We start from the raw sequence: 27,872 nt of genomic DNA on the forward strand, positions 1-27,872 counted from the left end.
TGAAAGAAATCGCTTTATTTCCGCCCTAAAAAAACGCCAAGTGAAAATGCTAAAACGCCGACAGTGAGCGAAACGTCGAAAACCATATCGCCGACGTCAAACTTTCTGTCGGTGATTTTCCGCCAAGTGAAAACCAGGCTTAACCCTGCTGGAACTATTAATATAAATTGGGCCGTTTCTTCAAATGACTTAAGCAATATTTCTCTTTAGGGGTTTCAAAGGATTTACAAACAGTTCTTTCCACACGGTGATCCTTCGAGGTTCGCATCTCTCGTATTTAGGGTCTTTGACGAAAACAAAGTAAGTTTCATTGATTTTTATACGTAATACCAGAATCCGATAATAAAACCCTTTCGGGGGAAGAATGAACCCTCGTACACCCACCGCCTAAAAATCGAAAGCAACTGAGTTCATCATTACTATCATACATAGTCGATGAAAAAGCGGTGCCTTTCAGTCGCGACATCTACCGTTGCCCATTTTAGTTAAGCCTAATGGCTTGGCGTGGATTCCAGTCCGGGTAAAGACTCAACATTTAATTTTATATAGAGATAAAAATGGTAACTAGAAAAAAATTACGTTATAATGAAAATAATTTTAATTATAATCATGTTTCTATCACAAAAATACACTTTTATTTATTTACAGGGTGTTGTAGGGGGTGAGTTGAGAACCAGCATAGACTTTAAATACTGTTTAAGTTAGCTTTTTTACGCTGGTTACCTCGATTTGTTTACAAAGTCCTATTTAGTTCCACATCGATATATATATATATATATATATCAAAGTGGGACTATTGCTATGGACGGAATGTCGTTAAGTGTTGTTGTTTGTTTGTCGTGGAACGCGACGACACGGTAGATGGAGCTGCGAAAATAATTTATATTATTGGCGATACCGGGATTCGAACTCAGATTTCTGGCCGCGTAGTCTCCAAAACCGACATCTTTATCAAGCCAGCCACGCCGTCCTCTTCGAATTTCATGCTTGAACTTTTAGCGTTGAACACTTTTATAGTTTGGATAGTTGATAAAGAGATTTTCCGCCCCTCACGCGTGCCGTTAATTTCCGCCCCCTCCGACCAACCCCGTTAAAGGGAGAGTGAACGAAAAAAAAGTTGGTCTCACTCGATAGAACTCTTTGACGCGCACGCAGTGCCGTTAATTTTCGCCCCCTCCGACCAACCCCCTTAAAGGGAGAGTGACCGGGAAACAAAGTTGGTATCAATCGATAAAACAATAAAAGTAAAAGATTGGAATCGTCTACGCTCGCGTCTATGTGAAAGAGTGAGACCAAAAAATCCAAAGCAGTCGAACTTAGGGCCTGTTGCAAAAGTCTACTTTGCTAGAATCGCACATGTTAAATTCAATGGGCTAGCACTTTGGCTAGGGCTTTTGCAACAGGCCCTTAAACTGCAAAGTATGCGACCATGGGGACAGAATCTCCGTCTTGCCATATTCTTAGTACATAAATACATTCTGGCAATAATATTATTCATGCAGTTGTTAATAATCCATGTTAAATATCTGCTCTAGGAAAATACCAATTTAATCACCGAGATAGTATAAAATTCGAGAATGACATATTTTAATAATTTCTGTTCTGCAAAATTACATAAATGGGTATTTTTTTCATGAATTTCCGAATTTACATGACTTTTGGTGCCTAAACTACCCAAATGTTTGATATAAATTTCCTAAAATAAACACATTTGAATCCATGGTTAAGAATTTCTTTAAATCATATTTCCACTAATTTCAATAATTAAAAGAATTATGTTCGTCGTGTTTTGCTTGCCTATTTCACCTTTGATACTTTCCGTCTATCTAACGGTAGGAAATCACATGGCCTCAACAGCTTTTGTATTGGTTTGCTCACCCGGGTATCCTGAGGGTGGGCAGTGGCCACTTTTTAACATAGGATGGTAAATTATATATCAAACGGTAGGAAATCACATGGCCTCAACAGCTTTTGTATTGGTTTGCTCACCCGGGTATCCTGAGGGTGGGCAGTGGCCACTTTTTAACATAGGATGGTAAATTATATATCAAACGGTAGGAAATCACATGGCCTCAACAGCTTTTGTATTGCTTTGCCCACCCGTCCAAAATATTATTCCAAAAATATGACACCATTCGTAGCATGCTCGCGTGCGTGGCATGTGTTCGTTGCCATGGTAACGCTTATAGGTTGGCCATGACAGTAAAGGCTGGTTTTCATTAGGGCAAAAACGCCACAACGGTGACAGTCGACGCAAAAATATTGCATTAAGGCTGGTTTACACTAAGGCAAAACCACCGTGACGGCGGGCGCTAACTTTTGAAATCCTCGTTAGGCCTAATAGAAAATTTTTGCGTTCACGCCCGCCGTCACGACGGTTTTGCGCTAGTGAAAACCAACCCTTAGGGAATGTTTTGCGTCGACGTTCACCGTCGTGGCGTTTTTGCCCTAGTGAAAACCAGCCTTTAGACGTCCATGGCGGTTACATTATTATTTCGCAGGATCATGTGTCGTTTTACCTCGTGATCTGTGACGTTTTGCCTCGCGATCTGTGACGTTAAAGTAATGTCATGGCTGCCGTTTTAAGCTACGATGTATGGCTACGACGTAACGAGGAAACAACTTATTATCTGCATATATTTTTGGAATAATATTTTAAAATGATGTTAATATATATTTTCATGAATGTGTTCAGGTTAACAAAATATGTGTACATCCGAAGTAAAAACCACGAACCTCCTTTTTTCTTTGTGTAATCTTTTCCCTTCATCCCAGTAAGTGGGAGGGGGGAGGGGGGGGGAGACGCAGGCTTTGTCTTAGGTGGATATCTTAAAAACAAACGTTATAGTTGTGCCAACACAGTCTCTGTTGACCTGAATATATTCTCGATATATTTACCAACATTGAGTTTGCTCATTATAGGTTTAATTTTACTTTTTAGGATGGTTCAATAGAATTCGAAGAGTTCATTCGAGCGCTTTCCGTAACGTCGAGGGGAAATCTGGAGGAAAAGCTCGTTTGTAAGTATTTAAATATTGTTTTGGAACCTACTCTTACGAATCAAATACTCCACTTACACGCAAGAACGTATTTAGGTCACTGAGAGCCGATAAAAACACTTCTAGGAAAAATCTGTTTATCTGCTGTGTAACCTTAGCACTTCTGCCGTAATACCTTAAATGCGTATCTCTCTTTTTAAATCTTTTAAATTGACTATTTTACCATGGTTAGTTCAAAAAGATTCAATATTCAGTTTGACATACAAATATAACAAAACGAATTATAATTCTAACATAATCCTGATAATATCACAATGTAATCACAATTCTAAGATGCAAAGCTTCTCACGCTTTCCTAATTATCAGAATATTTTTGAAAATGAATAGTTATTAGCATAAAAAGGGCAAAGTTAATAATAGCTCCCGGTAGAATACAGTGTAAAATGTAAATTATCTAAATTGGCGTATAGGAAGCGTTTAACTGGGTACGATTTCCTTCATATCCAAGGTTATTCGTAGCTTACTCGTGGGTGTGTTCGTTGCCATGGTAACGCGTATGGGTCCGCCATGACATGACGTTATTATTTCGCGGGAATGTGGTGTTTTGCCTCGCGATCTGTGACGTCAAATTTATGTCATGGCGAACGTTTCAATACAGGACTTAGTTATGATGCATGCTGACGACGCTACGAGCAAGCACCCAATTAGTAAAAACGTGTTTAAGGGGGTACAAAAGCAAAGCCCCTCCCCAGTAGCACATAGGCGCCGAAATACAGTTGGCTAAGTGTCCATGTGTCGGGTAAGAGTCCAAAGTTTGTAGACGGTAAATATTACAATTGGCCGACTGTTCAAATAACTGTCGGTGGTATACTTGTTTCGGGCCTGATTACCGACAGTCGGCCGACCGTTGCATTAAAGGTCTCTTTGTAGACGGTAAAAAGTACAATTAACCGACTGTTCAAATAACTGTCGGTGGTATACTTGTTTCGGGCCTGATTACCGACAGTCGGCCAACCGTTGCATTAAAGGTCTCTTTGTAGACGGTAAAAAGTACAATTGGCCGACTGTTCAAATAACTGTCGGTGGTATACTTGCTTCGGGCCTGATTACCGAAATGTTGGAAATCTGAACAGTATGAAAAATTAAAAAAAAATTAATTTTCATATAAATATCTTAACGTTGGAATTCAACAAAAACCCGAGCGTAAAAGATGTCTGCTGAATAGCGACCGCCATGCAATCATTGGTGAAGAATTTCACTATAAATTTCAATGGACTGCTCACATATAGGGCACTCTGAATGTATAATAGTTTTACTGATATCGGCAGATTTCCGAGTTAAGCTAAAGTTCCTGCACAGTACTGATGAGGCCCAAAAAGGGCGAAAGCGGTCTACTGAACATTGGAAGCTCTGGCTAAAATTTAGAATTTTGATAATATTGCACTGTATAAATTCTGGATGTATTAATATAATACGTTGTTAAAGGTTCATACCAGAATTATACGTCTTGAGACAACTTAATATTTCAAAGAATTAGTGTTGGGTATGAGACCGAAACGGGGTCGGGTATGAATCCGAAACGGGGTCGGGTGGGTATCCGAAACTGGGTCGGGTGGATATCCGAAACGGGGTCGGGTGGATATCCGAAACGGGGTCGGGTGGATATCCGAAACGGGGTCGGGTGGATATCCGAAACGGGGTCGGGTATGAATCCGAAACGAGGTTGGTTATGAATCCGAAATGGAGTTGGGTATCATTGCATGGTCTTTAGGGGCTGCGGCCCAGCTAGGACCCCGTTCAATCAAAAAATAAAATCAATTGAAATTAAAAATGTAAGAAAAATTACATTTTCCATTTTCCCTGCAAAATGCATCTGATACACCCAAACTTGGGTTAATTGGATAGGCCGCAAACTGTGTTAGTCCAGGGCCCCCAAATTTGACGGTCCGCCCCTGAGTGTATGATACAAATCTCTAAACTCTATCTCTCTTTGAACATACCACAAGTGTGTTGAGAGACCAAAATTATTTCTTATATATCTGTAAGTGGGGAACACAATTTTAAAAACATTTGTAAACCCCCTTTAATGGTACAAATGATTTAGCCGTTACATTGTTTTCAGGGGCATTTAAATTATATGATGTAGACAATGACGGGTACATCGAAAGAGAAGAAATGTACAACATAGTTGATGCCATATACCAAATGCTAGTAAGTAAATTAAAATTAATTTGGTTGTAAGGAATGAAAATGGCTATCAGAAAATTTTCAAATGATTATGGTAGCCCCCTTTAAGTCATGTATGTAATGTTTAGATAGTCTCCAAATTAACTTTGACTTATATAAATTGCTTTTATATGATAAATTAAAGCATTACAATAAGTCTTGTTTTACAATAGACCAATTTGATCAATCCTAATTTGATTTAAATAGATGACGTGATCTTGATTGGAAATCTGTTGTATCCTGCTTAGGATTTACGCAATCTTATTCGCATTTACCCAATTTTGTTTCCAATTACCCTATTTAGTTCATATTTACCCAAATGTATTCGCATTTACCTAAACTTATTCGCATTCACCCAATTTTATTTCTATTTACTCAAACTTAATCGCATTTACCCAATTTTACGTTCATTCCTCCAAAATGACCCGAATTACCCCAAAAATAAAAAAAACTTCATTTGAGTTCAAACACAATGTTCAATATTTTACGATTTTTCCATGTTAAATCCCGTAGAGAAAAATTCGAAGTGAGTTGTCAAAAACGTTTTCGGTTGCTATGGCAAATCAGAAGCCCATTGAAATTTTTCCTTTGGGGAATTTTCAAGTTACATTGAGGTCTACTAAATCCCCGAGTTTGATCAAAATCGGTGTGTAACACATCGGGTCGTCTCCTTGTTAGTGAGAAGATGCAACACTAGCAGGCTAGGAATATTTAAAAGCTTTGCTTTTTCATTATCAATAGACAGTAAAATAAATAAAGTTTGTGATAGGAAAAGAGGGGAACATTTGGTGATTCCTCACCACTTCGCAACTTCAATATTTACTGGGGTCCTATCTACCGTTTTTCTTGTCGACAATAATTCATTCAATTAATTTTAATTTACCAAGTTCAAAGCTATAGCTAATTTTTTTTAAATGAGCATTTTGTCCAGTTTAATTAAGAAAAAGTGGAAATAATTTTATTTCAGATTAAATTATACTATAACTTAATTTATTTTAAAATATACAAATTCTTCCAAGATTTCCATTATCAATAACACTATAGTTTGATTACACTGTGTTTTTTTGCTCAAAATAGTTATTTTCTTTTAAAAACTATGTTTTTGAGAAAGTTGAAATTTTTATGGTACTCGCTGACAAAAAATCATCGAACATTATTTTCACGTTTTTAAAAAACTTAATTTTTCACCGCTAGGTGCTGGAATTCATTTGTCAATGGGAAACTTGTAGAGCATCATCGAAAACATAAGAATATCATTGGTTCGAAAAAATTTAAACGAATTTTCCACTACAAAACCCGACTTGAAAATGTGACAAGTTGGGCTAGCTAAATGTTTTTTCCTTAATTTTTATTATTTTTGTTGTAATTGTACTATGGTAATTTTTTCTCGATAATTTTCCATTTCTACAACATTTATTAAAATTGGCAAATATCCCATGAGTGCTAAGTATGTACTGTACACTTGACAGATATTTTGTCAAACGCACCTTTTATTCAGGGGTTAGACCTTCGTCACTTTAAAGCAATGACTTTCTGCAGTATGGCAATGCAGAACCTAGATTTCGAGGTGTTGGTCAGCGTTATTACGACTTGGAGAACACGGTATTGGCGTACTTTGTTGCGTACCTGCGTAAAAGTTGTTCCGTGGCAAGTGCTGATTTGGGCTGTAGTAAAACATGTGTATGGAAAATATTACGTGCACATAAGTACCATCCTTACAGAGCTACGCTCCAATAAGGTTTAGTAGATGAAGACGCTCAAAGACGGCTGGACTTCCGCAACTGGCTGCTGAATTCTGTGGATAACGACCCTCAATTTATCCACGTTTTACTCTCTGATGGAGCTTCAATTTCGAGAGATTGGCCTTACAATCGCCAGAATCATCACTTTTGGCAAGACGAAAATCCACACTTTAGGTTTGAACACCGTCATCAATTTCAGTTTGGACGCTTGAACGTTTGGGTTGGTTTAGTAGGAAACCGTCTTATTGGTACTGTATTTCTGCCACCAAATCTAAATGGGCAGAATTATTTACATTTGCTACAAAACGAACTAGTAGAGCAGCTCGACGAACTTCCATTAGCTCAACGAGCCAGGTTGTGGCCTCATTACCACAGAGACGTGAGCACGTTTCTCGACAACGAATTTAAGCAACAGTGGATAGGGAGAAACGGACCAATACTTTGGCCACCAAGATCACTAGACCTTACGCTGTTCGATTTCTTTTTTATACAAATTATAAGCGCCTGCCAGGAAATTACCCCAGAAATGATTTAACATGCTTTTGACAACTTGATTGTTAGCGCTCAAGCTTGTATCGCAGCTGATGGTGGAATATTTGAACCATTCTTATAATTTTTGTCACATTTTGTTAAAGAAATTCTTTTTGGAAATTATTTGTTGTATGTATTTGGAAAAACAATATCTTCTTTAATTACTTCTTTAATTATTGTCTCTTCCCAATCTTAAACAATTATCCGACTTTTTCCAATAAACGTAAATTTAATTTATGACACTATGCGAATACATTTTTAGCTAGCCCAACTTAATTTTTTCGAACCAACGATATTCTTATGTTTTCAACTTTCTAGAAAACAGTTTTTAAAATAAATAATTTTTCGAGCAAAAAAAGACACCCTGTATTTAGCAATTTACTTTCAAGCCAGAATGATATTAATTGAAAAAAATCTAACAGGATGGAATAAAAGTAATTTTACTGAATACCAAGTTTTGTATGTTGAACAGGGAACGCAGGGAAAAGACGGCGAGGAAGATGATGATCCAAAATCAAGGGTGGATAAAATATTCGAACAGCTAGATAAGGTAATATAAAAATAATGTTAATTCTACGAATTTTTTTACTGCCCTGAGCTATTTCTATGTTACTTTATGAATTGCATTAAATCGTGAAAGGACATATCATGAAGACCAAGTAGTTGGTACTGTTGACACTGCTCAATAGAAATATAATAGGCATACCTAAGACCCTTTGAAAAGAAGACACTGAATCAATTTCAATTTCCTGCAATAGAAAAATACTACATTTTCATTATTTAAAATAAGTAAAATTTCCATTAGAGGCGGGTCAATAATTTTGTACAATACAGAATATTATCTTTTGCTGTTTGGTGAACTTTTTGTGGGTTCTTAAATGAAAAAACTGGATAATTATTTAATTGTTTTCTGGGTGAAAAAAGTCATTGGTAGTAAAATGCACTTTAGAAATATTGAGTATATATTTTTTTTTCTAGAATCACGACAATCGTCTATCACTGGAAGAGTTCAAGGAGGGCTCCAAGCAGGATCCAAAAATAGTGCAGGCGCTCTCCCTGTATTCGCCGTAACGTCGACAGTGCGTGCGATCCTAGTCAATTTTTCAATATTTTGCTACAAACTATGAAACCAATAGGCAACCACTTAAATTGGTTATGCAGAAACAGAAACTGCAGTGTCTTCAAATAAGACTTCCCTATACACTATATAGTGAGTGTATGGAGAAGAACACAAACTGAATCATCTAAAAAAACCCACAACTTTTACTGAACGCTGTTTATACAATTCCGTGTAGTTCTTCTCTCAGAAGAGCAAGCCCACAAGTGACGTTAAACAACTAGATGGCGTCCTTCAAATGTAAATATGGACTTTCTTAACAAAAACGCTTTCGCTAAAGGCGTCGACTATTATGAATTTTTATATATATATGAAAAGAAAAAATTAAAATTATTTAAATCTCTAAGCCAAAGCGCATTCAAAGATTTCTTCGTAATAAAATAAATCTAGGGTGTTCACGATTATTGAATCTGTCAAGACAATCCCCTTTAAAATGTTTACTTTAATTATTTTGTTCATTTAATTTTAAAAGCCATAATATGTAGTAACAAATAATAAGTCTTATTTAGTTAACCATATAGTTTTCTATTAATTGATTTTTGGTATTACTTCTGAAAAATCTGTTAAATGCACTTTCCCCAAATAATTTTGTATTACATTTATTGTAAATGAACTGGTGGTGGATAGAATGGTAATGCATATCAAAAATTAGGAAAATATATTGTCTGAAAGATATTGGTAATCTTCAATGCAGTGGCGTGTCTCGATACATACAAAACTTATTCTTTTGTTGCCTATTTTGTCGCTGCCTTCACGCACAATTAATCGTATTAGTTTTACACTATGAATAATAATCCTTAACTCTCAAGGGTGCTTAAAATGTTTATATTTTGTGGGCTACTAAATCTCAGTGAGTCCTGGTAGGTGACACCATTTAAAAAAAAATACAAAATGGGTTACAATAACATCATTTTAAAAAATCTGAAATTTGTTTATTTTAATTATACCATTGAAAATTACTAAAATATATTGTTCAATGATTTGAATTCACAGAAAAAACTTTGATTTGAAAACGTCAAGTAAACTATAAGTAGCAACATTATTTTCAGCGTCAAGTTAAAGACACAAAAGGCTTAAAAATCTAACTTTACTTCCATGCATAATTTGAGAACACCACAACAAATTAACTCTTAGCTTCCTAAAACGCCTTCTAGGATATTAAAGATACCTGAAAATAGTTGGTGCTCTATGACTGTAATGCTTGCCAACATTACACTGTTGATATGTAAGAATATATAATTTTTAAGGTCTTCGAGGTTTGTTCTTGAAAACCAGTTGTTGAGGGATCACACATATCTCTTAAATGTAATGATACACACTTTAAATTAATGTACTTTTAAGATGATTGCATGCCTATTTAATAAGCTAGAGCAGTTAACATATTGTGTACCAAAATAAATGTGTTTTATACAACTGATAGAAATATTTTGAAATAGTTTGTACTTGAATATCTGTACATGACCTGGTTCTGTTCCGTTAAATCGAGATAATCAATTACGCCACTGCAATATACTTATTACAAATGTAATTATTTCTTATACGTACCAACATTAAATAATTAAGCATATTGCATACAGAACTTGGAGCTAAAGCGTAATTTTGGGTAAATTTGGTGTAGATTTGTTTAAAATAAAAAACTTATTAAAGGGGCTATAAACCTTGTTGACACAGTTTTATCTGGATTATGATCAAAGTTTACACATATGCCTGAAACGAACACGGTGTATAACTTCCAAGAAACGTACAATAGAAGGTAATCTCTTTCACCAGCTAATTCTTGCCTGAGGCCTATTGGAAATTGAAATGCTTCTAAAGGTGGTTTCTGCCGAAATAATGATAAATGATTGAATTAGAATATAATAAATTTTTGAAAATGATTATTTTGAAATTTAAGAACAAAAAACTTTGCCATCAACAAAACCTGGTAGCATTAATCCATACCTCTACTTGGAATGCTTACCGCATCACATTTTCATCTCGATGTGGCTGACGTTTTTTGTGACGTCACTATGTTATCTTAACCAAGAACAACGCGAGAGAGGAGCGCGCGCAGAGGGGATTTTTTATCTTTTAATCGGAGCTAAACCGTCAGAGTGATCTTACGATACGTAATATGGCAGGATAAGCATTCCAAATAGAGGTATGGATTCTTGCTGGTAGTCATTCAACTAATAAAAAGAGATTAACTACTTGTTTTCCTCAGTAGTATAGTATTTAGTTTATGCACATGAAGTTTAAAGCCCCTTGAAGTTATATAACTTAAACAGATAGCTCTCCAGAATGAATAGGCCCATAAAAAAAGAGAGGTTGCAGATGAGGCTTATAAGCATTGTATGGAACACCCTATACCTGATATTTTAAAGCATGTGATTGTTATAGAAATATGCGAAAGTGAGAAACTGGATTGTATTTGATTTTATGAAATCCTGATTATGGCTATGCTAAGTTAGAGGTGAAGGTATTAAAATATCAATTAGACAAGTAAATAAGTACACTTATTATAAATAAAAAAATACTTGTTTACACAGTATAACAATGAATTAAAAATACACCAAGAATATCTTAAATTTTTCCAAGTGACAAAACAACGATCCTCTGATTTGTCCCATGCTCAAACTATGAGCACTCTTGAAGTGTAAGCTTTTATTATAATGACAACCAGCTTATATCTGACTTCACAACTTCTGGAAGCCGGAGAGGATGACTTTTTCTCCTCATTTAATCTTTTGTACTGATGCCTTTTACCTTCACTAACTATTATCTTGTTAGGTATACTCCATAGATCATAAGATGTTCCATCCAATTGCAAGCCCCTAACTTTTCTAATGGGTCTGTTAAACTTTGCAAACAGCCACTGGCCTATGGTGCCGTGGAGCCACAGCTTCGGTTATTTATAAACTTTTGCTGAATTATAAGCGATATAGGTTTATAAAAGTCAATGCCGATACTTTACAGAGTAAATTAAAATCTGTACTCGCTTAAATGTAGCACCTAAGCGCAGTTATTTACGTAGCCTGCAGCTATATTCAGACTGATAGAATATGCAGTCAATAGGTCCCTTTATTGTGAGTCAAAGAGCAGTTGAATGAAAGAGAAAAAAATTGGTTAAAAAGTTTAATATTTTCATGAAACATGTTACCATTTCTGGCTGACTAGTCAGTTTGAAAATATGATAAAATGTTTCTTATTGGACATTTTTACGCATGGAATTAGATGAAATTCGTAGTCAGAGAAGACCTGATGTGCTTTAACTGAAAGTTCTGTAATCCAAACTGAAGATTCAATAGCAAACTTGAAGTAAAATTGGTTCAAAAGCCAATCATTAAATTAAAAGTGTTCAGTTTTTAAATTGAGTATTTTCAAATAGTGAAACAATTTTTATTTAGTTTAATTTAATTAACATACAACTGCTTTAAACATTTTACTAGTTTTGGTAATTCTTCACATAACTTTCTCTTAATAAAAGTAATGTTTTTGGCACTGTGTTCCCTGTTACCTTATATTAGTATTTAGCGTGTGAATATGCTAAGTAGCATTTGTTGTTTCAAATAAATTATCTCGGTGTTTATACTGTTTAAAACTATTCAATTGTTACTATAAATTGAAATTTCTAGTTATCCTTTACAATGTATTCAAATTATACATATGAGTGTGCAAAAAACTCAAAACTGTTATACCAGGGAGCGTAATATGGAATAAACAAATTGCTACATGACGGAGTATCATTTTTATGCTCATAAATTAATTAAGTATCAACCATAATAAATGCTCTTCGGATTTGCACATTTCATCAAAACTAAAAGCTTTAAAAAATGGTTATAAACATTCTTCTGAAAATATGTAGGTATTAACATTTTTGCTAATTCCCACTGTTAAATGTACGAGTTTTACCAAAGATTTGAGAGACTTAAGAAAAATTTATGAAAATTAGTCAAAAAGGACCATTTCAAAATAGAGAAAAGGAGAGCTGGTTAAAGCTTAATAAATTCTTGTAATGAATAAAGAAACAGCACAAACATTTACAAAAAGACTATCATACCCAATATTGAAGTGGAAATAAAGCGATATTTGCAATAGCAAATTTTTGTGCATTTGCCAGCCTTGGTATGTGCCACATTTGTACAATAAGAAAAGCCTTATAAGATACAAAGGCACAAATGGGTAAGATTATCCAGTACAAAATTAGCTTGAATCAGTGCTAAGAAGAATTATCTGTTTGAGGTATTTCTTCTCTCTATTTCAATTAGATGAGGCTATATGGGAAACAAATCATGAAGTGATGTTAAACTTTGATAATATATTTTCCATGGTGTAATGTGCATTTTATTATAAGGAAGCTCACTACTGGGAAAAGACAAATCTCCTGTATTTATAATTATATTTTCTATTTAAAAATTATACTCAAAATTTAATATTTTTATAGTTATTTCCAAATGACTATTAACATTATCATTAGTAATCAAACCTCCAACTTAGTTTAAAAGACCATGAAAATATTTTGTTAGGGTACAAATGTCATCTCCAATTCTTAAAGGGTGAAATTTGATGGCGCCATTTTTTACACTTTGACACCCTGATTGCTGATATACGTACTGCCGTATAAATGTAGGTTGAAATGTCCTGTCATGGCAGCAGTTATAAACCTTAATGTGTATCTCCTTAAAATAAAATGCATAAGAAATTGTTCAAATACGATATTGGAACCTTTTAGGTAAAATGAATTATAGAATTGCCTACAATAATGATGTTAAAACAAATGAAAAAAAATATTTATATCTTGTGAAAGTTGACTTTTTGGAGCTGTCAAAGCACGATCATAAAGAAATTTGTATGTAAAAGGGTTTTTTAATGTCTCTGTCTTTTTCACAATTGACAAATCACTAATGTACACTAACCTACATTTAAGAATTTGGTTTATTAAAATTTAAACTTATTCCATTTATCTGGTGTAGTATTTAAAAATGATTTTATAAGATTTTATTAGATGTGACTGTTCTGGGGCTCAGAAAATACGATTATAGGGAGGGAAAACAAATATATTCCCCTAAAAATACCTTTAAATCTGAGGATAAAATGATTTTATGGTTTATAGGCAAACTATATAGATAAGGAGATTGAAATACTTTGCACTACCAATGACCAATTTAGTGTGATTAGAATTAAATTTTTTTAAATCTACTCTATGGTGAAAAAACATTTTAAAATAAAAAAACTCAAAACCATGAGTTTTACCCTAGTTTTTAGTTGTACTTCAGTTTTAGTATTTTACTGTTAGGTCAATGGTATAGTCATTTTGCTGACACCTAGAAATTTGCCATCCTAAGAATGTGAGTAATAGAAAAGAGAACCACAGAAGAAAACTAAAGGTGGCTGCACACAATGGAATTTTCAAAACCAAGTTTGAGCACGAGCAAGCAAAGCTTATGTGAAACTAGGATTTTTTCCAATTTTGCGTCACGTCGCTTGCTTCCGGCCTTAAGAGAGTGCTAATCACTATGCACTATTAAATCTTACTAGTAACATCAATAACATCATGGGAAATAAGCCAATTGTAATGGACATTTGAAATGTTGGTCAGTGGCTAAAAATAAACATTCAGACATCAAAACTAAAATTTTATTTAATATTAGTAAGATACTATCAATTTACATAATGTATAAAACAGGGTTCAATCAATGTTAATATAAATAAAACTGTTTAAACAAAATTTAATATTTAATCACAGATGATTTCATTTCATTGCAAAAATTTTAGCAAGCGCTGCTGATCTTCGGTCTGTGTTTTGGAATAAAGCACGTATTAGTTGTTTTACTTCTTCAGGTGTGAAAACCACAGCTAAGGGTCCTGCCCCTTCAGCCCATCGTTCCACAATGTCACGTAAACTTGAAACTATGAGCCATTTCAACTCCTGGAATTTTGACCACTTTGACACATACTTCTGACATAGGCTTAAATCAGAAATATCTTTGTATTTATCAACCTGAAAACACAAAGTATTTGAATATATGCATGTGGAGTAATAATCATACATGTAAGCATCTCAATAGAATCAATTTAAACAGCTAAATTTAGATGTAGAATATTTTTCTGGGCAATGCTTAAAGCGGTAGAGCTAGATGAGCCTTAAAAAAATTAACTAAAAGACATTGAACTTCTGTGGGAAATGGTTTCAATGGATTTATTCCCTAGCTCCTATAGTTTGTCCAGTGTCAGTGGTCAAAGTTATATTGGTTCGCATAGTAGTCTCATGCGTTGCTGGTTCAGGTTGACTGACATGTTAACTTTGCCATATTTAAAATCCAACCTAGATGTACTTACATACGAATGCTTATCCTGCCGTATAGCGTATGGTAAGATCACCGACGGCTTTGGCTCCGCTTAAGAGAGAGAAAATCCCGTTTATGGGCCCTCCCTCTCTAGTTGATGTTTTTTAAGTAAACATAGTGATGGCAAAAAAAACCATCAGCAACATAGAGACGAAAATCTGCCATGATAAGCATTCCAAGTAGAGGTATGGATTCCTGTTTTAACTTAATATTTGATGAATTTTCTTACGTGGAATTATTTGTTCATATTTTCCATAAGAAATGGTTTAATAAAGAAAATATAATAAGTAAGAAATAATAAATAAATCAGAATGTGTGATAAATGGCAATCAGTGGGTTTCCAAAACAGAATTCCAATTTATCACACATAAGATGTACTGAAATGTTTTCTCAGCATGGTTTGGTGAAACCAAATTTATATGCAGCCCCTTTTATTGTGCAATTTCTATGGTTGCTTTTAATAAAGAAACCTAGTGTGATTCCCTAACATGAGCTCATTGTGGTTCACTGCAATGTTTTCAAACCTCATTTACTACAGTAAACGAGGCAAAATTACTACCTGAAATAATGGTGGCATTTCTTTGAGAAGAACCTCAAACAGAGATCCAAGATGTTCTGTAACAATTTCTGTTATGTCTTCCTGAGATGAGACTTGGTAAATGATTTCTTCCACAACTGAGTTACACAATGTTCCCATTGCCTTTAAGTACACATCTAATGGCAAGACAGAGATCCATAACTGCCTCAGTGAATTTAATTGGTGAACACATTGCTGCAAGGATCTCGTAGCTTTTGGTAAAAAGTCTGGTATCATAGTTAAATTTCGAAACACTGAAAAACAATTATATTAGTACTTAATAATACGTGACAATTGTTTGAAAGTAAAGTAGGAGTTCTGGTTCATCATTACTGACAGTAGTCAACATTTTAAAAGATTTGCTACCCCAGCATTAGAATTTTATTAATTTAATATGTGAGCTCCCAAAAAGGGCTGGAAAAATAATAGATGGGTCAGATCTGCTATATCACAAGTACAGAAGAAAGGAAGGAAATTAATTTTAACTCGTGATTTTTTTCCAGTGTGGCGGCTCTTTAAATATAATTTTTTTTCCAGTTCCCATTCACCCTTTACAAGCGTTTTTGCCATGGAATGTAAATGCGCACAATACAATAAACCATAATTACCTTTAGTGTGTCAATGGGAGTTCTATTGTATTAAAATTACTGCCACAGAAAAAAACTGGGAGGGGTGAGGGGATTTAAGTTAAAAACTAGAAGTGGTGTTACAGTGGGGTGGCTGAGTGGTAAGCGCTTTCGCCTCGCAGCAAGAGGAGCCGGGTTTGATCCCAACTTGTGGCACTGTGGGAAAACTCGGAACTACTACTTCTGCGTTGAGTTTGTAAGTTCTCTCCCCACTGGTTAAAGGGGTTCCCCCGAGTTCTTCGGTTTCCTCTTCCCATAAAAACTTGTCAAGGTTAACGGTAATAGTTAGTGTAGGGGAGCTGTTGGCTCGCGTGGCATGAAGGGCTATTAACTAAATGTTACTCCAGCAGAAGATTTGGATATATTACATCCCTTCTGACATGAATGGCATTTTTGCTTACTAACCCACTATAGGTGCAAACGAGTAACGAACCAGCCTTTTTCAATGATAGCGCAATGATTTTTAAATTCCAAACATTAAAACCGAGGCCTAGCACAAATACAGGTCCCAAAGGCGGGGAATTCATTTCCTCGCCTTAAAATTTTCGTCGATTTGAAAAGTAGATTACGAGTGAAATAATTAAGGGAAAATTATGAAAGTAGTCTTAAATCAAACCTGGAAACTTACTAACAATCATATGAAAAATTCATAGTTGAGTACAAACACTAAAATTATTAAAACGTCTCCGAATTGCAACACAGTTTCAAATTCCCGTATAAAAGCATTGCGGGAGACTCAGTTCGTGTCTCCGCCGTTCGGCAAAGCCACTTGATTTTTGAAGCCCTACTCTTTTATGGAGATGTCCGTCATTTCCTCTAGCTTTTAATTGGCTAAACAATTTGACGTAGTAGCGGCATAGCTTCGTAAGCCTTGCCTTCTACCGGATCGGGATAGCACCATACAGATAAGGTACAGTTCTATATTCATGGGAAAATGAATAAATTCATGCTCACACTAGCCAAGTTTCCCTTACAGCAGAAGGAGAGCAGGAAGCAAAAACTCAATTAGAAAATTTCTTTAAAGAAATTGGCTTCTTCTCCTGCCTGGGAAGTCATGCTGTAACCTTCTCTCAGTAGCGTCCGTACAGGGTCAAAATTGTTGCTTATAGCTATAAATGACTGGCTCAGGCTTAATTAAACATAATAATAATAATGACACAAGCTCTCTGTTTGCTTTCAACATTCATACTAAAGTTTTAATCATTCACACTTGCACATATATATTCATTATGAACTAAGGATAAGCAGACGCCCTAGCAGACGACACTTTCGTCTCCAAGGGGCTAGACATATGTGGAGCAGACTAAGGATACTACAAACTCCCCCGCTTCACATATTTCTAGAATAACAATACAGAAACATTATTTCAAATAAGTAGATAATCTAGACAGTACACATTTTGGTAAAGCTTTAGTAAAAATATCTGCTAAGTTAAATTGCGATGATATAAACTCTACCCGAAAAAGTCCTTCAGCTAATTTTTCGCGAAGAAACTTCACTTTTAAATCTAGATATCTGGTTCTGGCATTGTCTACGTGGTTTTGAATGCACTGTATGGCGGCCTTGTTATCGATGTTGAGTTGAATGTCAGGTCCGATACTGTCTGGGAACATGCTATGACACTCTAACAGGATTCTACGGATGAATAAGATCTCCTTAGTTGCTTCTACGGCTGCCATTAGTTCCACTTCCATCGTAGATAACGCTATTAATGATTGCTTTGCGGATTTCCAAGCGATTGGGTTCTTTCCACATGTAATGATGTAACCGGATATGGACTTTCTAGATTCTCTATCTGATGCAAATGATGCATCACAATAAACTTGTACGGCCACAGAACCATTGCGTTCCATCCTCAAAACCTTGTCTTTAGTCGTGATGACATAGTTCCATAAATGAACAAGATGACACCATGTTTCTTCGTTATATTTGTTGCAATATTGCGCTAACGTTGTCACTGCGTACAGAATGTCTGGACGAGTGTGTCTTGCTATATACAACAATGCGCCAATCAAATTGCGATAAGGTACATCTGGTATTTCTTCTCCTGGTGTTGGAGGGTTGATGATGGATTTATGTTTCAATGGTTCATAACATCTTTTAAATGGAATATAGTCCAGCTGTTCATGCAATTTCTCTATATATCTCGTTTGCGCCATCGTTAATCCTTTTTGGTCTTCAGAAATATCGATTCCGAGGAATGTTTTGATTTTTCCTAAATCCTTCAAGTTGAATTTCGAAGTTAGTAATTGCATGACTTTGGCCATAATATTGTCATTTCTTGCGAGGACGATAATGTCATCGACGTAAACAAGAAGTATACTATCCCAAGCAAATCGGTAAACACACTGGCATGATTTGAGGTTGACAAAGCCTAATTCCTTTAGTTCTTCATCCAGCTTGTAATACCAACATCTACCGGATTGGTGTAATCCGTAGAGACTTTTGTGCAACCGCCATACGTATTCATTATTCACCTGGTATCCTTGCGGAATTTCCATATATGTGGTTTCATCGAGATCGCCATACAAGTAAGCGCATTTGACGTCTACATGCTTGTAGGACCACTGTAGAATTACCACCAGAACAAATAACAAGAGTCGGACAATAACCAAGTCGACAACTGGTGAATAGCTTTCGTGATAGTCAATCCCTTTCTTTTGTTTAAATCCTTGCGCCACAATTCTTGCTCTGTGACTGACTATATTTTTCTTTTCATCCCTTTTTCGTACGTACACCCATTTGCTTCCGATGATTTTTTGGTCAGTGGGTCTTTTGACTTGGGTGAACACTTCTCGTTCCCGAAGTGTCGCGATTTCATCGTCCATGGCTCTACCCCAATCGTCTTTATCTTCTGCAGTCGTAGCTTCTCCATAAGTAGAAGGATCATCACAGTTCGCGAAACAAAAATCCAAACCATCAAATCGTGACATTAAATTAATGTCAGGGGTTTCCTCATTTGGTGTTGCACTACTTGTTTGTTTCAGATTACAGATTCCCTCGAATGGGTCCTTGGTAGAGAAATTAATGAGATCGGGATCTATTTCAATATTATTCATTTTACAGAAATCAGTGACTTCTCTTGTGCTTCTGAATTCTCTCTTCCTGTCGCCATATTTATAATAAATGTCGTAATTACCGGCAGTTTTTCCCGATTCCCTTTGCCGTCTTATTCTTGACCATTTGGGTTCCTCTAACTTGCCTTCCTGTACTAGTCGTACTTGTCTTCTCTCGACTTCCGAAGATCCTCGTACAGGAGTTTGAGGATGTACCTGCACTGGCGTTGCAGCTATTCCTGATGTGCCGGGTTGTGGTGAAACTGGTACTGGATGGTTGCTAGTTGATGTAGCTGGCGTGCTATTTAGTCTAGCTGCAACTGTTGCACGTGTAAAGGGTTGCTTGAGGGTGTCGTCTTCTACAGCAAATCGGACGTGAGAATTAATACCGGTATACGTATCGAAAGTCTGGTCTTCATTAAATCTGGCGTTGTCGCACTGAATAATTTTGTTTGTGTCCGGGTTCCATATTCGGTAGCCTTGGGTTGAGCGTGCGTAACCCACCAGCACTCCTTTTCCAGCTGTATCCGAAAATTTATTTTCCCTCTTCCCCTTCGGAATAAAATAATGAGTTATGCTTCCGATTCGTTTCAGATACTTCAGTGAGGGAGTTCGTCCAAATCTTTGTTCGAAAGGTGTCTTATTCTCAAGTTTCTGCTGTGACAAACGATTCTTCAAATAGTTGAATGTGTACAACATTTCCACCCAGAATCGAGGATGCAGGTGGCTGTCTTTGAGCATAGCTCTGATTGAATTTAAGGCTGTGCGGTTGTAGCGTTCCGCTATTCCATTTTGTTGGGGGGTGTAGATGTTTGTCCGTTGATGTTGAATACCAATATCATTGAGGAAGGTTTGCATTTTTCCGCTACAATACTCCATCCCATTATCGCTTCTGATACTAATTACTTTTTCCCCAGTTTGTCTTTCCATTTTTGTAATATATTGTTTCATTTTGTCAAACACTTCCCACTTATGAGTCATCGCTTCGACCTCGGCCCATCGTGTGTGGTCATCGATAAACGAGATGAAATATAGGTTGCCAGATCCGGACTTATATGCGGATGGTCCCCACACGTCTGTGTGTACCAATTGTAACACTTTCTTTGTGTTTATCCCTGACATTGGTTTTCTTGGTAATTGAGTCGTCTTCGTTGCAGTACATATATCACAGGTAAACGTTTGTTGCTTCTTGAAAGCTGGTAAGTTTCGAGCGCTTCCTTTACTTGCCATATTGATAATGGTATGTATGCTGTGATGACCTAGACGTCGGTGCCATAAATCCAATAAATCTGCGTTAGTATCATCAGCAAGGTTATATTCATGCATCGTAACATCTGGCATTTCGCCAGTGTAGACATCCCCCTTCATTCTATATAAGCCATTTGATCCTTTGAATGATAATATTTTCTCTTGGTTACTATTTTGAACTACAAGTTCCATATTTCCACCAGTCCAATGATGTCCGGCTTTATCATTCTGATAACCACTTATTAGGTTTCGTCTTCCATTTGGTGCAAACCCAACATTCTTTAGCAGTAGGACTCTATCTTGTCCATCTACTTCGTGTTTGATAACAGCATCTCCTAAGCCTGTGATAGTGAACGTTCCATAATATGAATTCATCGTTATTGGTGACACATCACGGTAATTGGTAAGCCATTTCTTGTTATTACATAGATGCGCTCCAGCTCCCGAATCCCATATCCATTCATTTGTTTCCGACATATATTCTTCTGCGCTTGATACTGTAGCAACATCAAAAGTTTCTTTTTTTCGAAAAGGGTGATTGTATGTTTTCCTTGGTTTTCTGCAAATCTTCGCTAAATGCCCTATCATTCCACAATTGAAACAAGTCCTTGTTTCTTTTCTTTTCATCTGGGTATATCCCTTTGTAAACCCCTGAGTTGCCATTATATCCGAGTGTTTATTATTTCCATCGCCTAGTTCCCTCATCCGTAAACGATCCGCTTCGGCAATGATCGCCATCTTTACTTTGTCAGGAACAAAGTCAGCATCGTTCCATTGATTAATATTGAGAACTATTCCATTAAATTCCGCTGGTAACTCGTAGATCATCTGAAAGGCTATTTCGCTATCTGGAATTGGTGCCCCAACTTCAGCGAGAGATGCCGCAGCTTCGGTAACTCTGTTCAAATACAATTCTATTCTTTCTCCCTTCGCGGGTACACATGTTATGAATGTTCTTCTAAGCATCGCTCTCCTAGCTCTGGAAACTGGTTCATAAGTTTGCTTAAGTAAATCCCAGGCAACTGCTGGATCTGTCGCAGTTCGAAGTAGTCTCTTAATTTGGGGTTCCAGAGTCAGATATAGAACTCCCATTGTTTGTGATTTCTTCTCATTGTGTGCAGTCAGCGAAGGTATAGTGGTTGGAGCTACTACTGTGGAATCTATAAATTTGTCCAAACCCTTGGCAGCCAAGGCCATCTTAACATCAATTTTCCAGTCAGCATAATTTGTGCCGTCTAATTTCCGAAATGTGAATATATCTTCACTTCTTGATGCCATGTTCATCTACTAAGCCTTTCCTATATATCACTTCAGTCATTGATCATTAGAACAGGAGACTCTTAATCTTTGTTGCTTATAGCTATAAATGACTGGCTCAGGCTTAATTAAACATAATAATAATAATGACACAAGCTCTCTGTTTGCTTTCAACATTCATACTAAAGTTTTAATCATTCACACTTGCACATATATATTCATTATGAACTAAGGATAAGCAGACGCCCTAGCAGACGACACTTTCGTCTCCAAGGGGCTAGACATATGTGGAGCAGACTAAGGATACTACAAAAATTAGGTAGGGGTCGGGGAAAAATGTTGGGGGTTTTCAGGGTTAAGCTATCCCCAAAAAAATAGTTTGGATTAGGTAAGGCCACCGCCGAAAAAAATAATACTGGCTTATATATAACTAAAAGAACGAAATGATTTCATGGAAGGTTTATACTAAAAAAAAATACCAAATAAATAAGCTCGGCCTTTCCAATTCCAAAGTTCAAACATACATTTCCGAAAACAAACCCCAAAACATACCACCCCCGACTTTGGGTTATCTTTAGTTAAGGGAAGACACAATTTGGCAAAACTCAACCAAGGGGCTAAACATTATCTAAAAACAGTAAACCAACAGGTATATATATATATATATATATATATATATATATATATATATATATATATATATATATAAAAGAGTACAATCTATAGTAATAACTTTGTGATCAGTAGCTACACTTAAAACTCGATTTGTAGGTTCATAATTTAACATTATTCGAAAAAAAAAAAGGGATTTTTTATTTCATTTGAATGGGCTGTTATTTTAGTATACAATTTCCACATTTGTATTAGACGATACGTAAAAGTATACAGATACTGCAAAGCCGAACCAAAGGACTGGTAGAAGTACCAAAATATAAGTTTCAAGTTAACTTTGTAAAGTTTGTATAAGTTTTAAAATAAAATCAACTTTGGAAAACTGGCCAAGCCTTGTACATATAACTAATTTTTAAAATAAAACCCACTATTGCACAGTTTGAAATATTTCATTTGCGCGCTACGTCAGGCACTCACGAAGACTCGTGCGATCGAGTCAAAACGTGCGTAGCGCGCAAATTAAATATTTCAAACTGTGCAATAGTGGGTTTTATTTTAAAAATTAGTTATATGTACAAGGCTTGGCCAGTTTTCCAAAGTTTGTATAACTTTACAATTCAGTCTTAAGATATACAGGGTGTTACGGATAAGAGTCTATGGGTCTCTCTGAGTAAAAAATGTCTAATAAACATGGGTCCTAAAGTGCTTCGTTTCAGAGGTATGGGCTTCCAAAAATCTACCCCAAATCTGGCAAACAATATTCTTCCTTGCACCAAATTGTTTTCATTAAACTATCAATTGTTTTTTTATCCCCGAGGCGAGAAACTTTAATAACAAGTGGCAAAAGTTCATTCATGTCCTTTTAGAAGTAAAATGAGTTTGAAGACAAAGCCATTTTAATTTTATTGACACGGTTCCAAATAAAATAAAAACATTGTCGTTACGAACGATTTTAATCAGCAAAATTAAAGATACAAATGTCATAAGAATTCTAAAAGAATGCTTTAAGTTTGTCTAATTCATACTGTGGTTAATATGGCACGTCCAAGAACGCTTATTGGGTTAGAAGTTCAAAGATGCAATCGTACGTCTATTTGGTAAAACCAGTCGCAATATTATTTGTATCTCTCTCCAGGTTACATGCCAATCATAAAACAACAATGTTGAAACTTTGTATTTGGAACTTTTTTTTTATAATAAACCAGTTTAAAATATCTGGTTATTTGGGAAACTTATTTACTTTGTAACCACAACTGCAATATTGATGGCACATTTATCTAACGCTGAATACACTTGATGTACGGACAAGCCGAAGGAATCGTTACCAGAGCTATTGGAAGACGTCCCGTTGGGAACTAGAGTGTTAATGTGGTTCTTGCACAATGGAGCGTCACCACATTTCAGCCGCGCAGTGTGAGATCACCTTGATGCAACATTTACTTTAAAGTGGATAGGACGAGGAGGAACTTTTTCGTGGCCGCCTCGATCTCCCGATTTAAACCACTGAGATTTTTTTCTTTGGGGATATCTGCCCCAGTAGCACACATAGTGCGTTTTATGGTCGGGTAGGGGTCGAACTGTCGGGTAGTAGTCGGAGTCGGCTAGTGTGCGTCATGCTGACTCAATGCCGTCTGATATGGTTGATTTAAATATCCTTCGCGGTTGGGCCGACTTTCATTTGAGCAGCTGTAAAACAAACGTTTTATTGTATAGAAATAGTCAAAGGTTAGTCGGCCCGATGTTCCTCCAGAAGCTCAAGAAGTCCCATTTGTGGTCGGATATGGGTCTTGCTTTCGAAAAAGATCGAAACTGATTTTGAGTTTTACACCGACTTAATAAATATCCCTCGCGGTCGGGCCGACTATAATTTGAGCAGCTGTAAAATATGCGATTTATTGTGTAAAAAGTGTCAAAGGTTGGTTGGGCCGATGTTCCTCCAGAGGCCCAAAAAGTCCAATTTGTGGTCGGATATGGGTCTTGCTTTCGTAAAAGATCAATAGAACTTGGAAAGTTTATAATTAAAAATTAAATACCTTTTAAAATTTTTCATAATAGTCATATTAGTTGTGCCAACTGCGTTCCTAAACTTGGAAAATTTAAATTAAGATATTCTAACGCCGAATAATTAATGGATTTGAAGAGAGCACGTGGGTGGCTATCTCCATCGGCTGTGATACAGTAGGTCAGTGGGATGGAAGTTTTCGCTAGATATTTTTTTAATGATCTAGTTCTCATTATTTTCAGTTTAAAGTTAGATAGCCGGTTATCTTGGTTAACGGTGTTAAAACTGTTCTAAATGTGATACTTGGTTATTATTTAAAAAAATTTATTACTAATTAGGTAGACAAAATTTCAACTTGGGGTGCAAAAAAGATATCTGACTCCACAAGAAGAATTATGCGAAACCTAATGACAAATGAAGTTGCTCTAAATTGTAACTGGAGCAAATGAAAAAGTAGCTTTTGTAAACATGCTGATGTTCAGCTTCAATCTATTGGGGTGGGCCATTTTTCCAAAAATTAGTCGGCACCATAGTGATGCACGGACTCGCTTCCGACTATAAAACACGCAGTCGATGGACGGTGATATTTTGACCAGTTTGCCCTCTACGATCCGACCAGAGCGGCCGACTACGACCCGACCAAATTTTGCTACTTAGGTAGTCGGGGTCATACCAATACAGCAACTCCCTACCGACCATAAAACAGGCTGTGACATTTCGACCTATTAACCAGCTGAGGACCAACTACGACCCGACTATGGCCGACTAAGGCCCACCCAAGACGGCCGACTATGACCCGACCTAGTCGGCCGACTGACTTTATACAAATTGTGCTACTGGGCAGGCTTGGAAATGAGGATTATTTCTAAACTGGTCTATTTGGTCAGTGACTCCCAACTCTTGAATTATTTAAGTGGTCACGTAGACCAGTTGGTTAATAATACGGTAGATAATTTTGAATTAATAAACTGGACACTGGACCCGTGAACCCCAAGCTTTTGAATAAAAAAACTAGTCCGAGCAATTAATAAACTGGTGACCACAGCTTATTTCCAAGCCTGCTACTGGGGTGAAGGACCTTGTTTATAAAACAGATGTCAACGCATTATTGATGGATGTGAGACTATTCGGAACAAGCCTGAAATATTCGAAAAGATTCGTCAATCGTTTGTACGGCGTTGTCCTTTTTGTATAGCAGCCCAAGGTGGGCATTTTGAGAAGTTATTGTGATGTTTTACAATTTATTAAGACATAATAATTATTTGTAGCTGGTTTTTGCTTATCACTTCCAAATAAGGTTTAGCTAGCGTTATCATTAATCTAAACGAATTACGGATTATTTACACTTTTAGGTTTTAAGTTTATTCTACATAAGAACCAATTCCCCCCCCCCCATACCACCTACAACACGTACAAGCTACAACAAGGCTGACTTTCCTCGTAGAATTGACAATTGTCAGTGCCCCAGCAAACCCAACATCATCCGTCCGGCTTCCTATCAACAGTACGCCGCTATATTGCATTTGTCCATATGATGTCTCGAAAACCGGATGAAGATAGAGATATTGACGTGACTCTGAGGTTAAGAGACGAGCAAATGTCTGATTTTCTCAGAGTCAAAGTACATCACGAGGACAAGTACTAAGACGTCCGTCGGGTTTTTAGTGAAAATCCCGAGGATGAGTGAACGTTAAGCCTAAAGGCGTCCGAGAGTATTAAGTATGGTTAAATATCAGCTTAATCGGGACGTATCCAGGATGTTAATTTGATGTCTTGTATTTCTCTTAGCCGTCTATCTACAGACTCAAACGCCTACTGATCTGACACCAGTCTTTTAGGAATCTACTGCTGGTTGAATCTTTGAGCTTCCAACCCATTTTCCAATAAGCGTTCCTGGACCAATGTTTTTAGGGTAGTTTTTTTGGGAGCCCATATCTCTGAAACTAAGCACTTTAGGACCCATGTTTATTAGGCATAGAATGCATATAGAAAGTTTCGGTACTCTTATACGTAACACCCTGTATATGAAAGTGGTCATATTGCACATTGAAAAAGTAGGTGTTTCATTTAAAATCTGAGGTTTTGAAACTGGGTTTTTTCTGAGGTGGGTTTATTGAGGTGGGTTGGTCCAAACAAAAACCCACTTGGTTTTGTTTTCGAACCCTGTATATTAATGCTAATTTTAATTGTCAACCATTTTTTACTCAATTTTTTGAAAAATCTACTTTTTTTCATTGTTAATGTTTATAAACAAACAGATAGTCAATTTTAAATGGCATAATAGCTAGCAAAAGTTATCTGATACCTATTTAAAGTTAAGTCTTAAAATTTCTTAAAGATAAACTAACGAGGAGACTACCCGAGGTGATAATCACCGATTTTGTTGAAACTAAGTGGGTATGTAGACCTTATGGTAACATGAAATTTCACCAAGGGAAAAATTGCAATGGGCATTAGTTTTGCCATGGCAACCGAAAATGTTTTTGTCAACACAGTTCGTATATTTTCTCATTGAAAATAACATGGGAATCTGAGCACTTCTAAGGGTACCCCCCCAGTGAAAAATTTTAAAAAAATTTCAAATTTCCAAACCAAAAAAATAAATCAAAATTGATCAATTGTTATTTTCAGTGGGACAATATACAGACTGTGTTGTCAAAAACATTTTCGGTTGCCATAGCAAAACTAATGCCCATTGCAACTTTTCCCTTGGTGAAATTTCATATTACCATAAGGTCTACATACCCACCTAGTTTCAATTTTCCGGAAAATTACCGAGGCCTTTTTTCCTGAAAATTTTCCGTATTTTTCCGGAAAATATTAAAAACGTTTTCATTCCATGATTTGTCTAATATATTGTTTGCAAATTTAAAGAAAGCGGCTTTTTCACCTCATTTTTTCTAATCTAAAAGTAAAACTAAACCTATAGACTAGTTTAAACTGGTTGAAATGTAACACTATTAATGTTTTGTAGTATGTTTACTGATATTAGTCATTTTAAATCGATAAAAAGTTTAAAACATTAAAAACCCTTGAAAAGTAATTTATGTTTAATTTTTTTATTTTTCCGATTTGCGGAAAATTTTCGGCAATTCGGAAAATTTTCTGGAAAATTAACAACCCTAGTTTCAACAAAATCGGTGATTATCACCCAGAATTTAGCAAAATAGCCGACAACATGTTTTTGAAAATTCCGGATAAACCTAAAAATCCAGTTTTTAAAATACTAGTAGTTTTTTCCAACTCTGACACAATTCCTCATGACAGCTACTCATCGCTTTGGATTCTACCGGAGTTACTGATCACACTCTTCAATGTCTTAGACATTTAATAATCAACTGTCAATGGTGCCATAGGGTTGCTCTGGCTTTTTAGTCACCTGTCCAGACGCTATCTCAGGACATTCTGATGAGATCACCAGTGATATGGCCAGTGGCGGATTAACTACCACTCGGGCCCCTAGGCTTAGCTTTGTTTAGGGACCCCTTGACCTTGGGAAACTTGCCGCGGCGGTTTTGATATTATTCGTTTAAGCATTTATGGTTGTACAGTA

The 27,872-nt window shown here is 36.2% G+C and overlaps 2 protein-coding genes across 3 annotated transcripts in view; one reads left to right on the top strand and one right to left on the bottom strand.

The window, feature by feature from the left end:
- The window catches only part of LOC149943750 (frequenin-2-like), a 91,196-nt gene extending 81,113 nt beyond the window's left edge, over nt 1–10,083 (top strand). For both annotated transcript variants that reach the window (XM_090174327.1, XM_090174328.1), the window contains 5 exons: nt 211–300; nt 2,942–3,020; nt 5,122–5,210; nt 7,971–8,048; nt 8,477–10,083. In XM_090174327.1, the coding sequence (XP_090030453.1) occupies nt 211–300; nt 2,942–3,020; nt 5,122–5,210; nt 7,971–8,048; nt 8,477–8,569 (429 nt within the window). In that variant the 3' untranslated portion in view covers nt 8,570–10,083. The remainder of the gene's footprint in view (nt 1–210; nt 301–2,941; nt 3,021–5,121; nt 5,211–7,970; nt 8,049–8,476) is intronic.
- Nucleotides 10,084–14,217: 4,134 nt separating this feature from the next.
- The window catches only part of Zw10 (Zeste-white 10 kinetochore protein), a 51,648-nt gene continuing 37,993 nt past the window's right edge, over nt 14,218–27,872 (bottom strand). Inside the window, exons 8-9 of the mRNA XM_090174612.1 lie at nt 15,501–15,772; nt 14,218–14,595 (exon numbers count right to left, since the gene is read on the bottom strand). Of these exons, the coding sequence (XP_090030738.1) occupies nt 14,347–14,595; nt 15,501–15,772 (521 nt within the window). The 3' untranslated portion in view covers nt 14,218–14,346. The remainder of the gene's footprint in view (nt 14,596–15,500; nt 15,773–27,872) is intronic.

This window comes from Leiobunum rupestre, chromosome 5 (assembly GCF_980474605.1).
Source record: "Leiobunum rupestre chromosome 5, qqLeiRupe1.1.hap1, whole genome shotgun sequence".
NCBI lineage: Eukaryota > Metazoa > Arthropoda > Arachnida > Opiliones > Sclerosomatidae > Leiobunum > Leiobunum rupestre.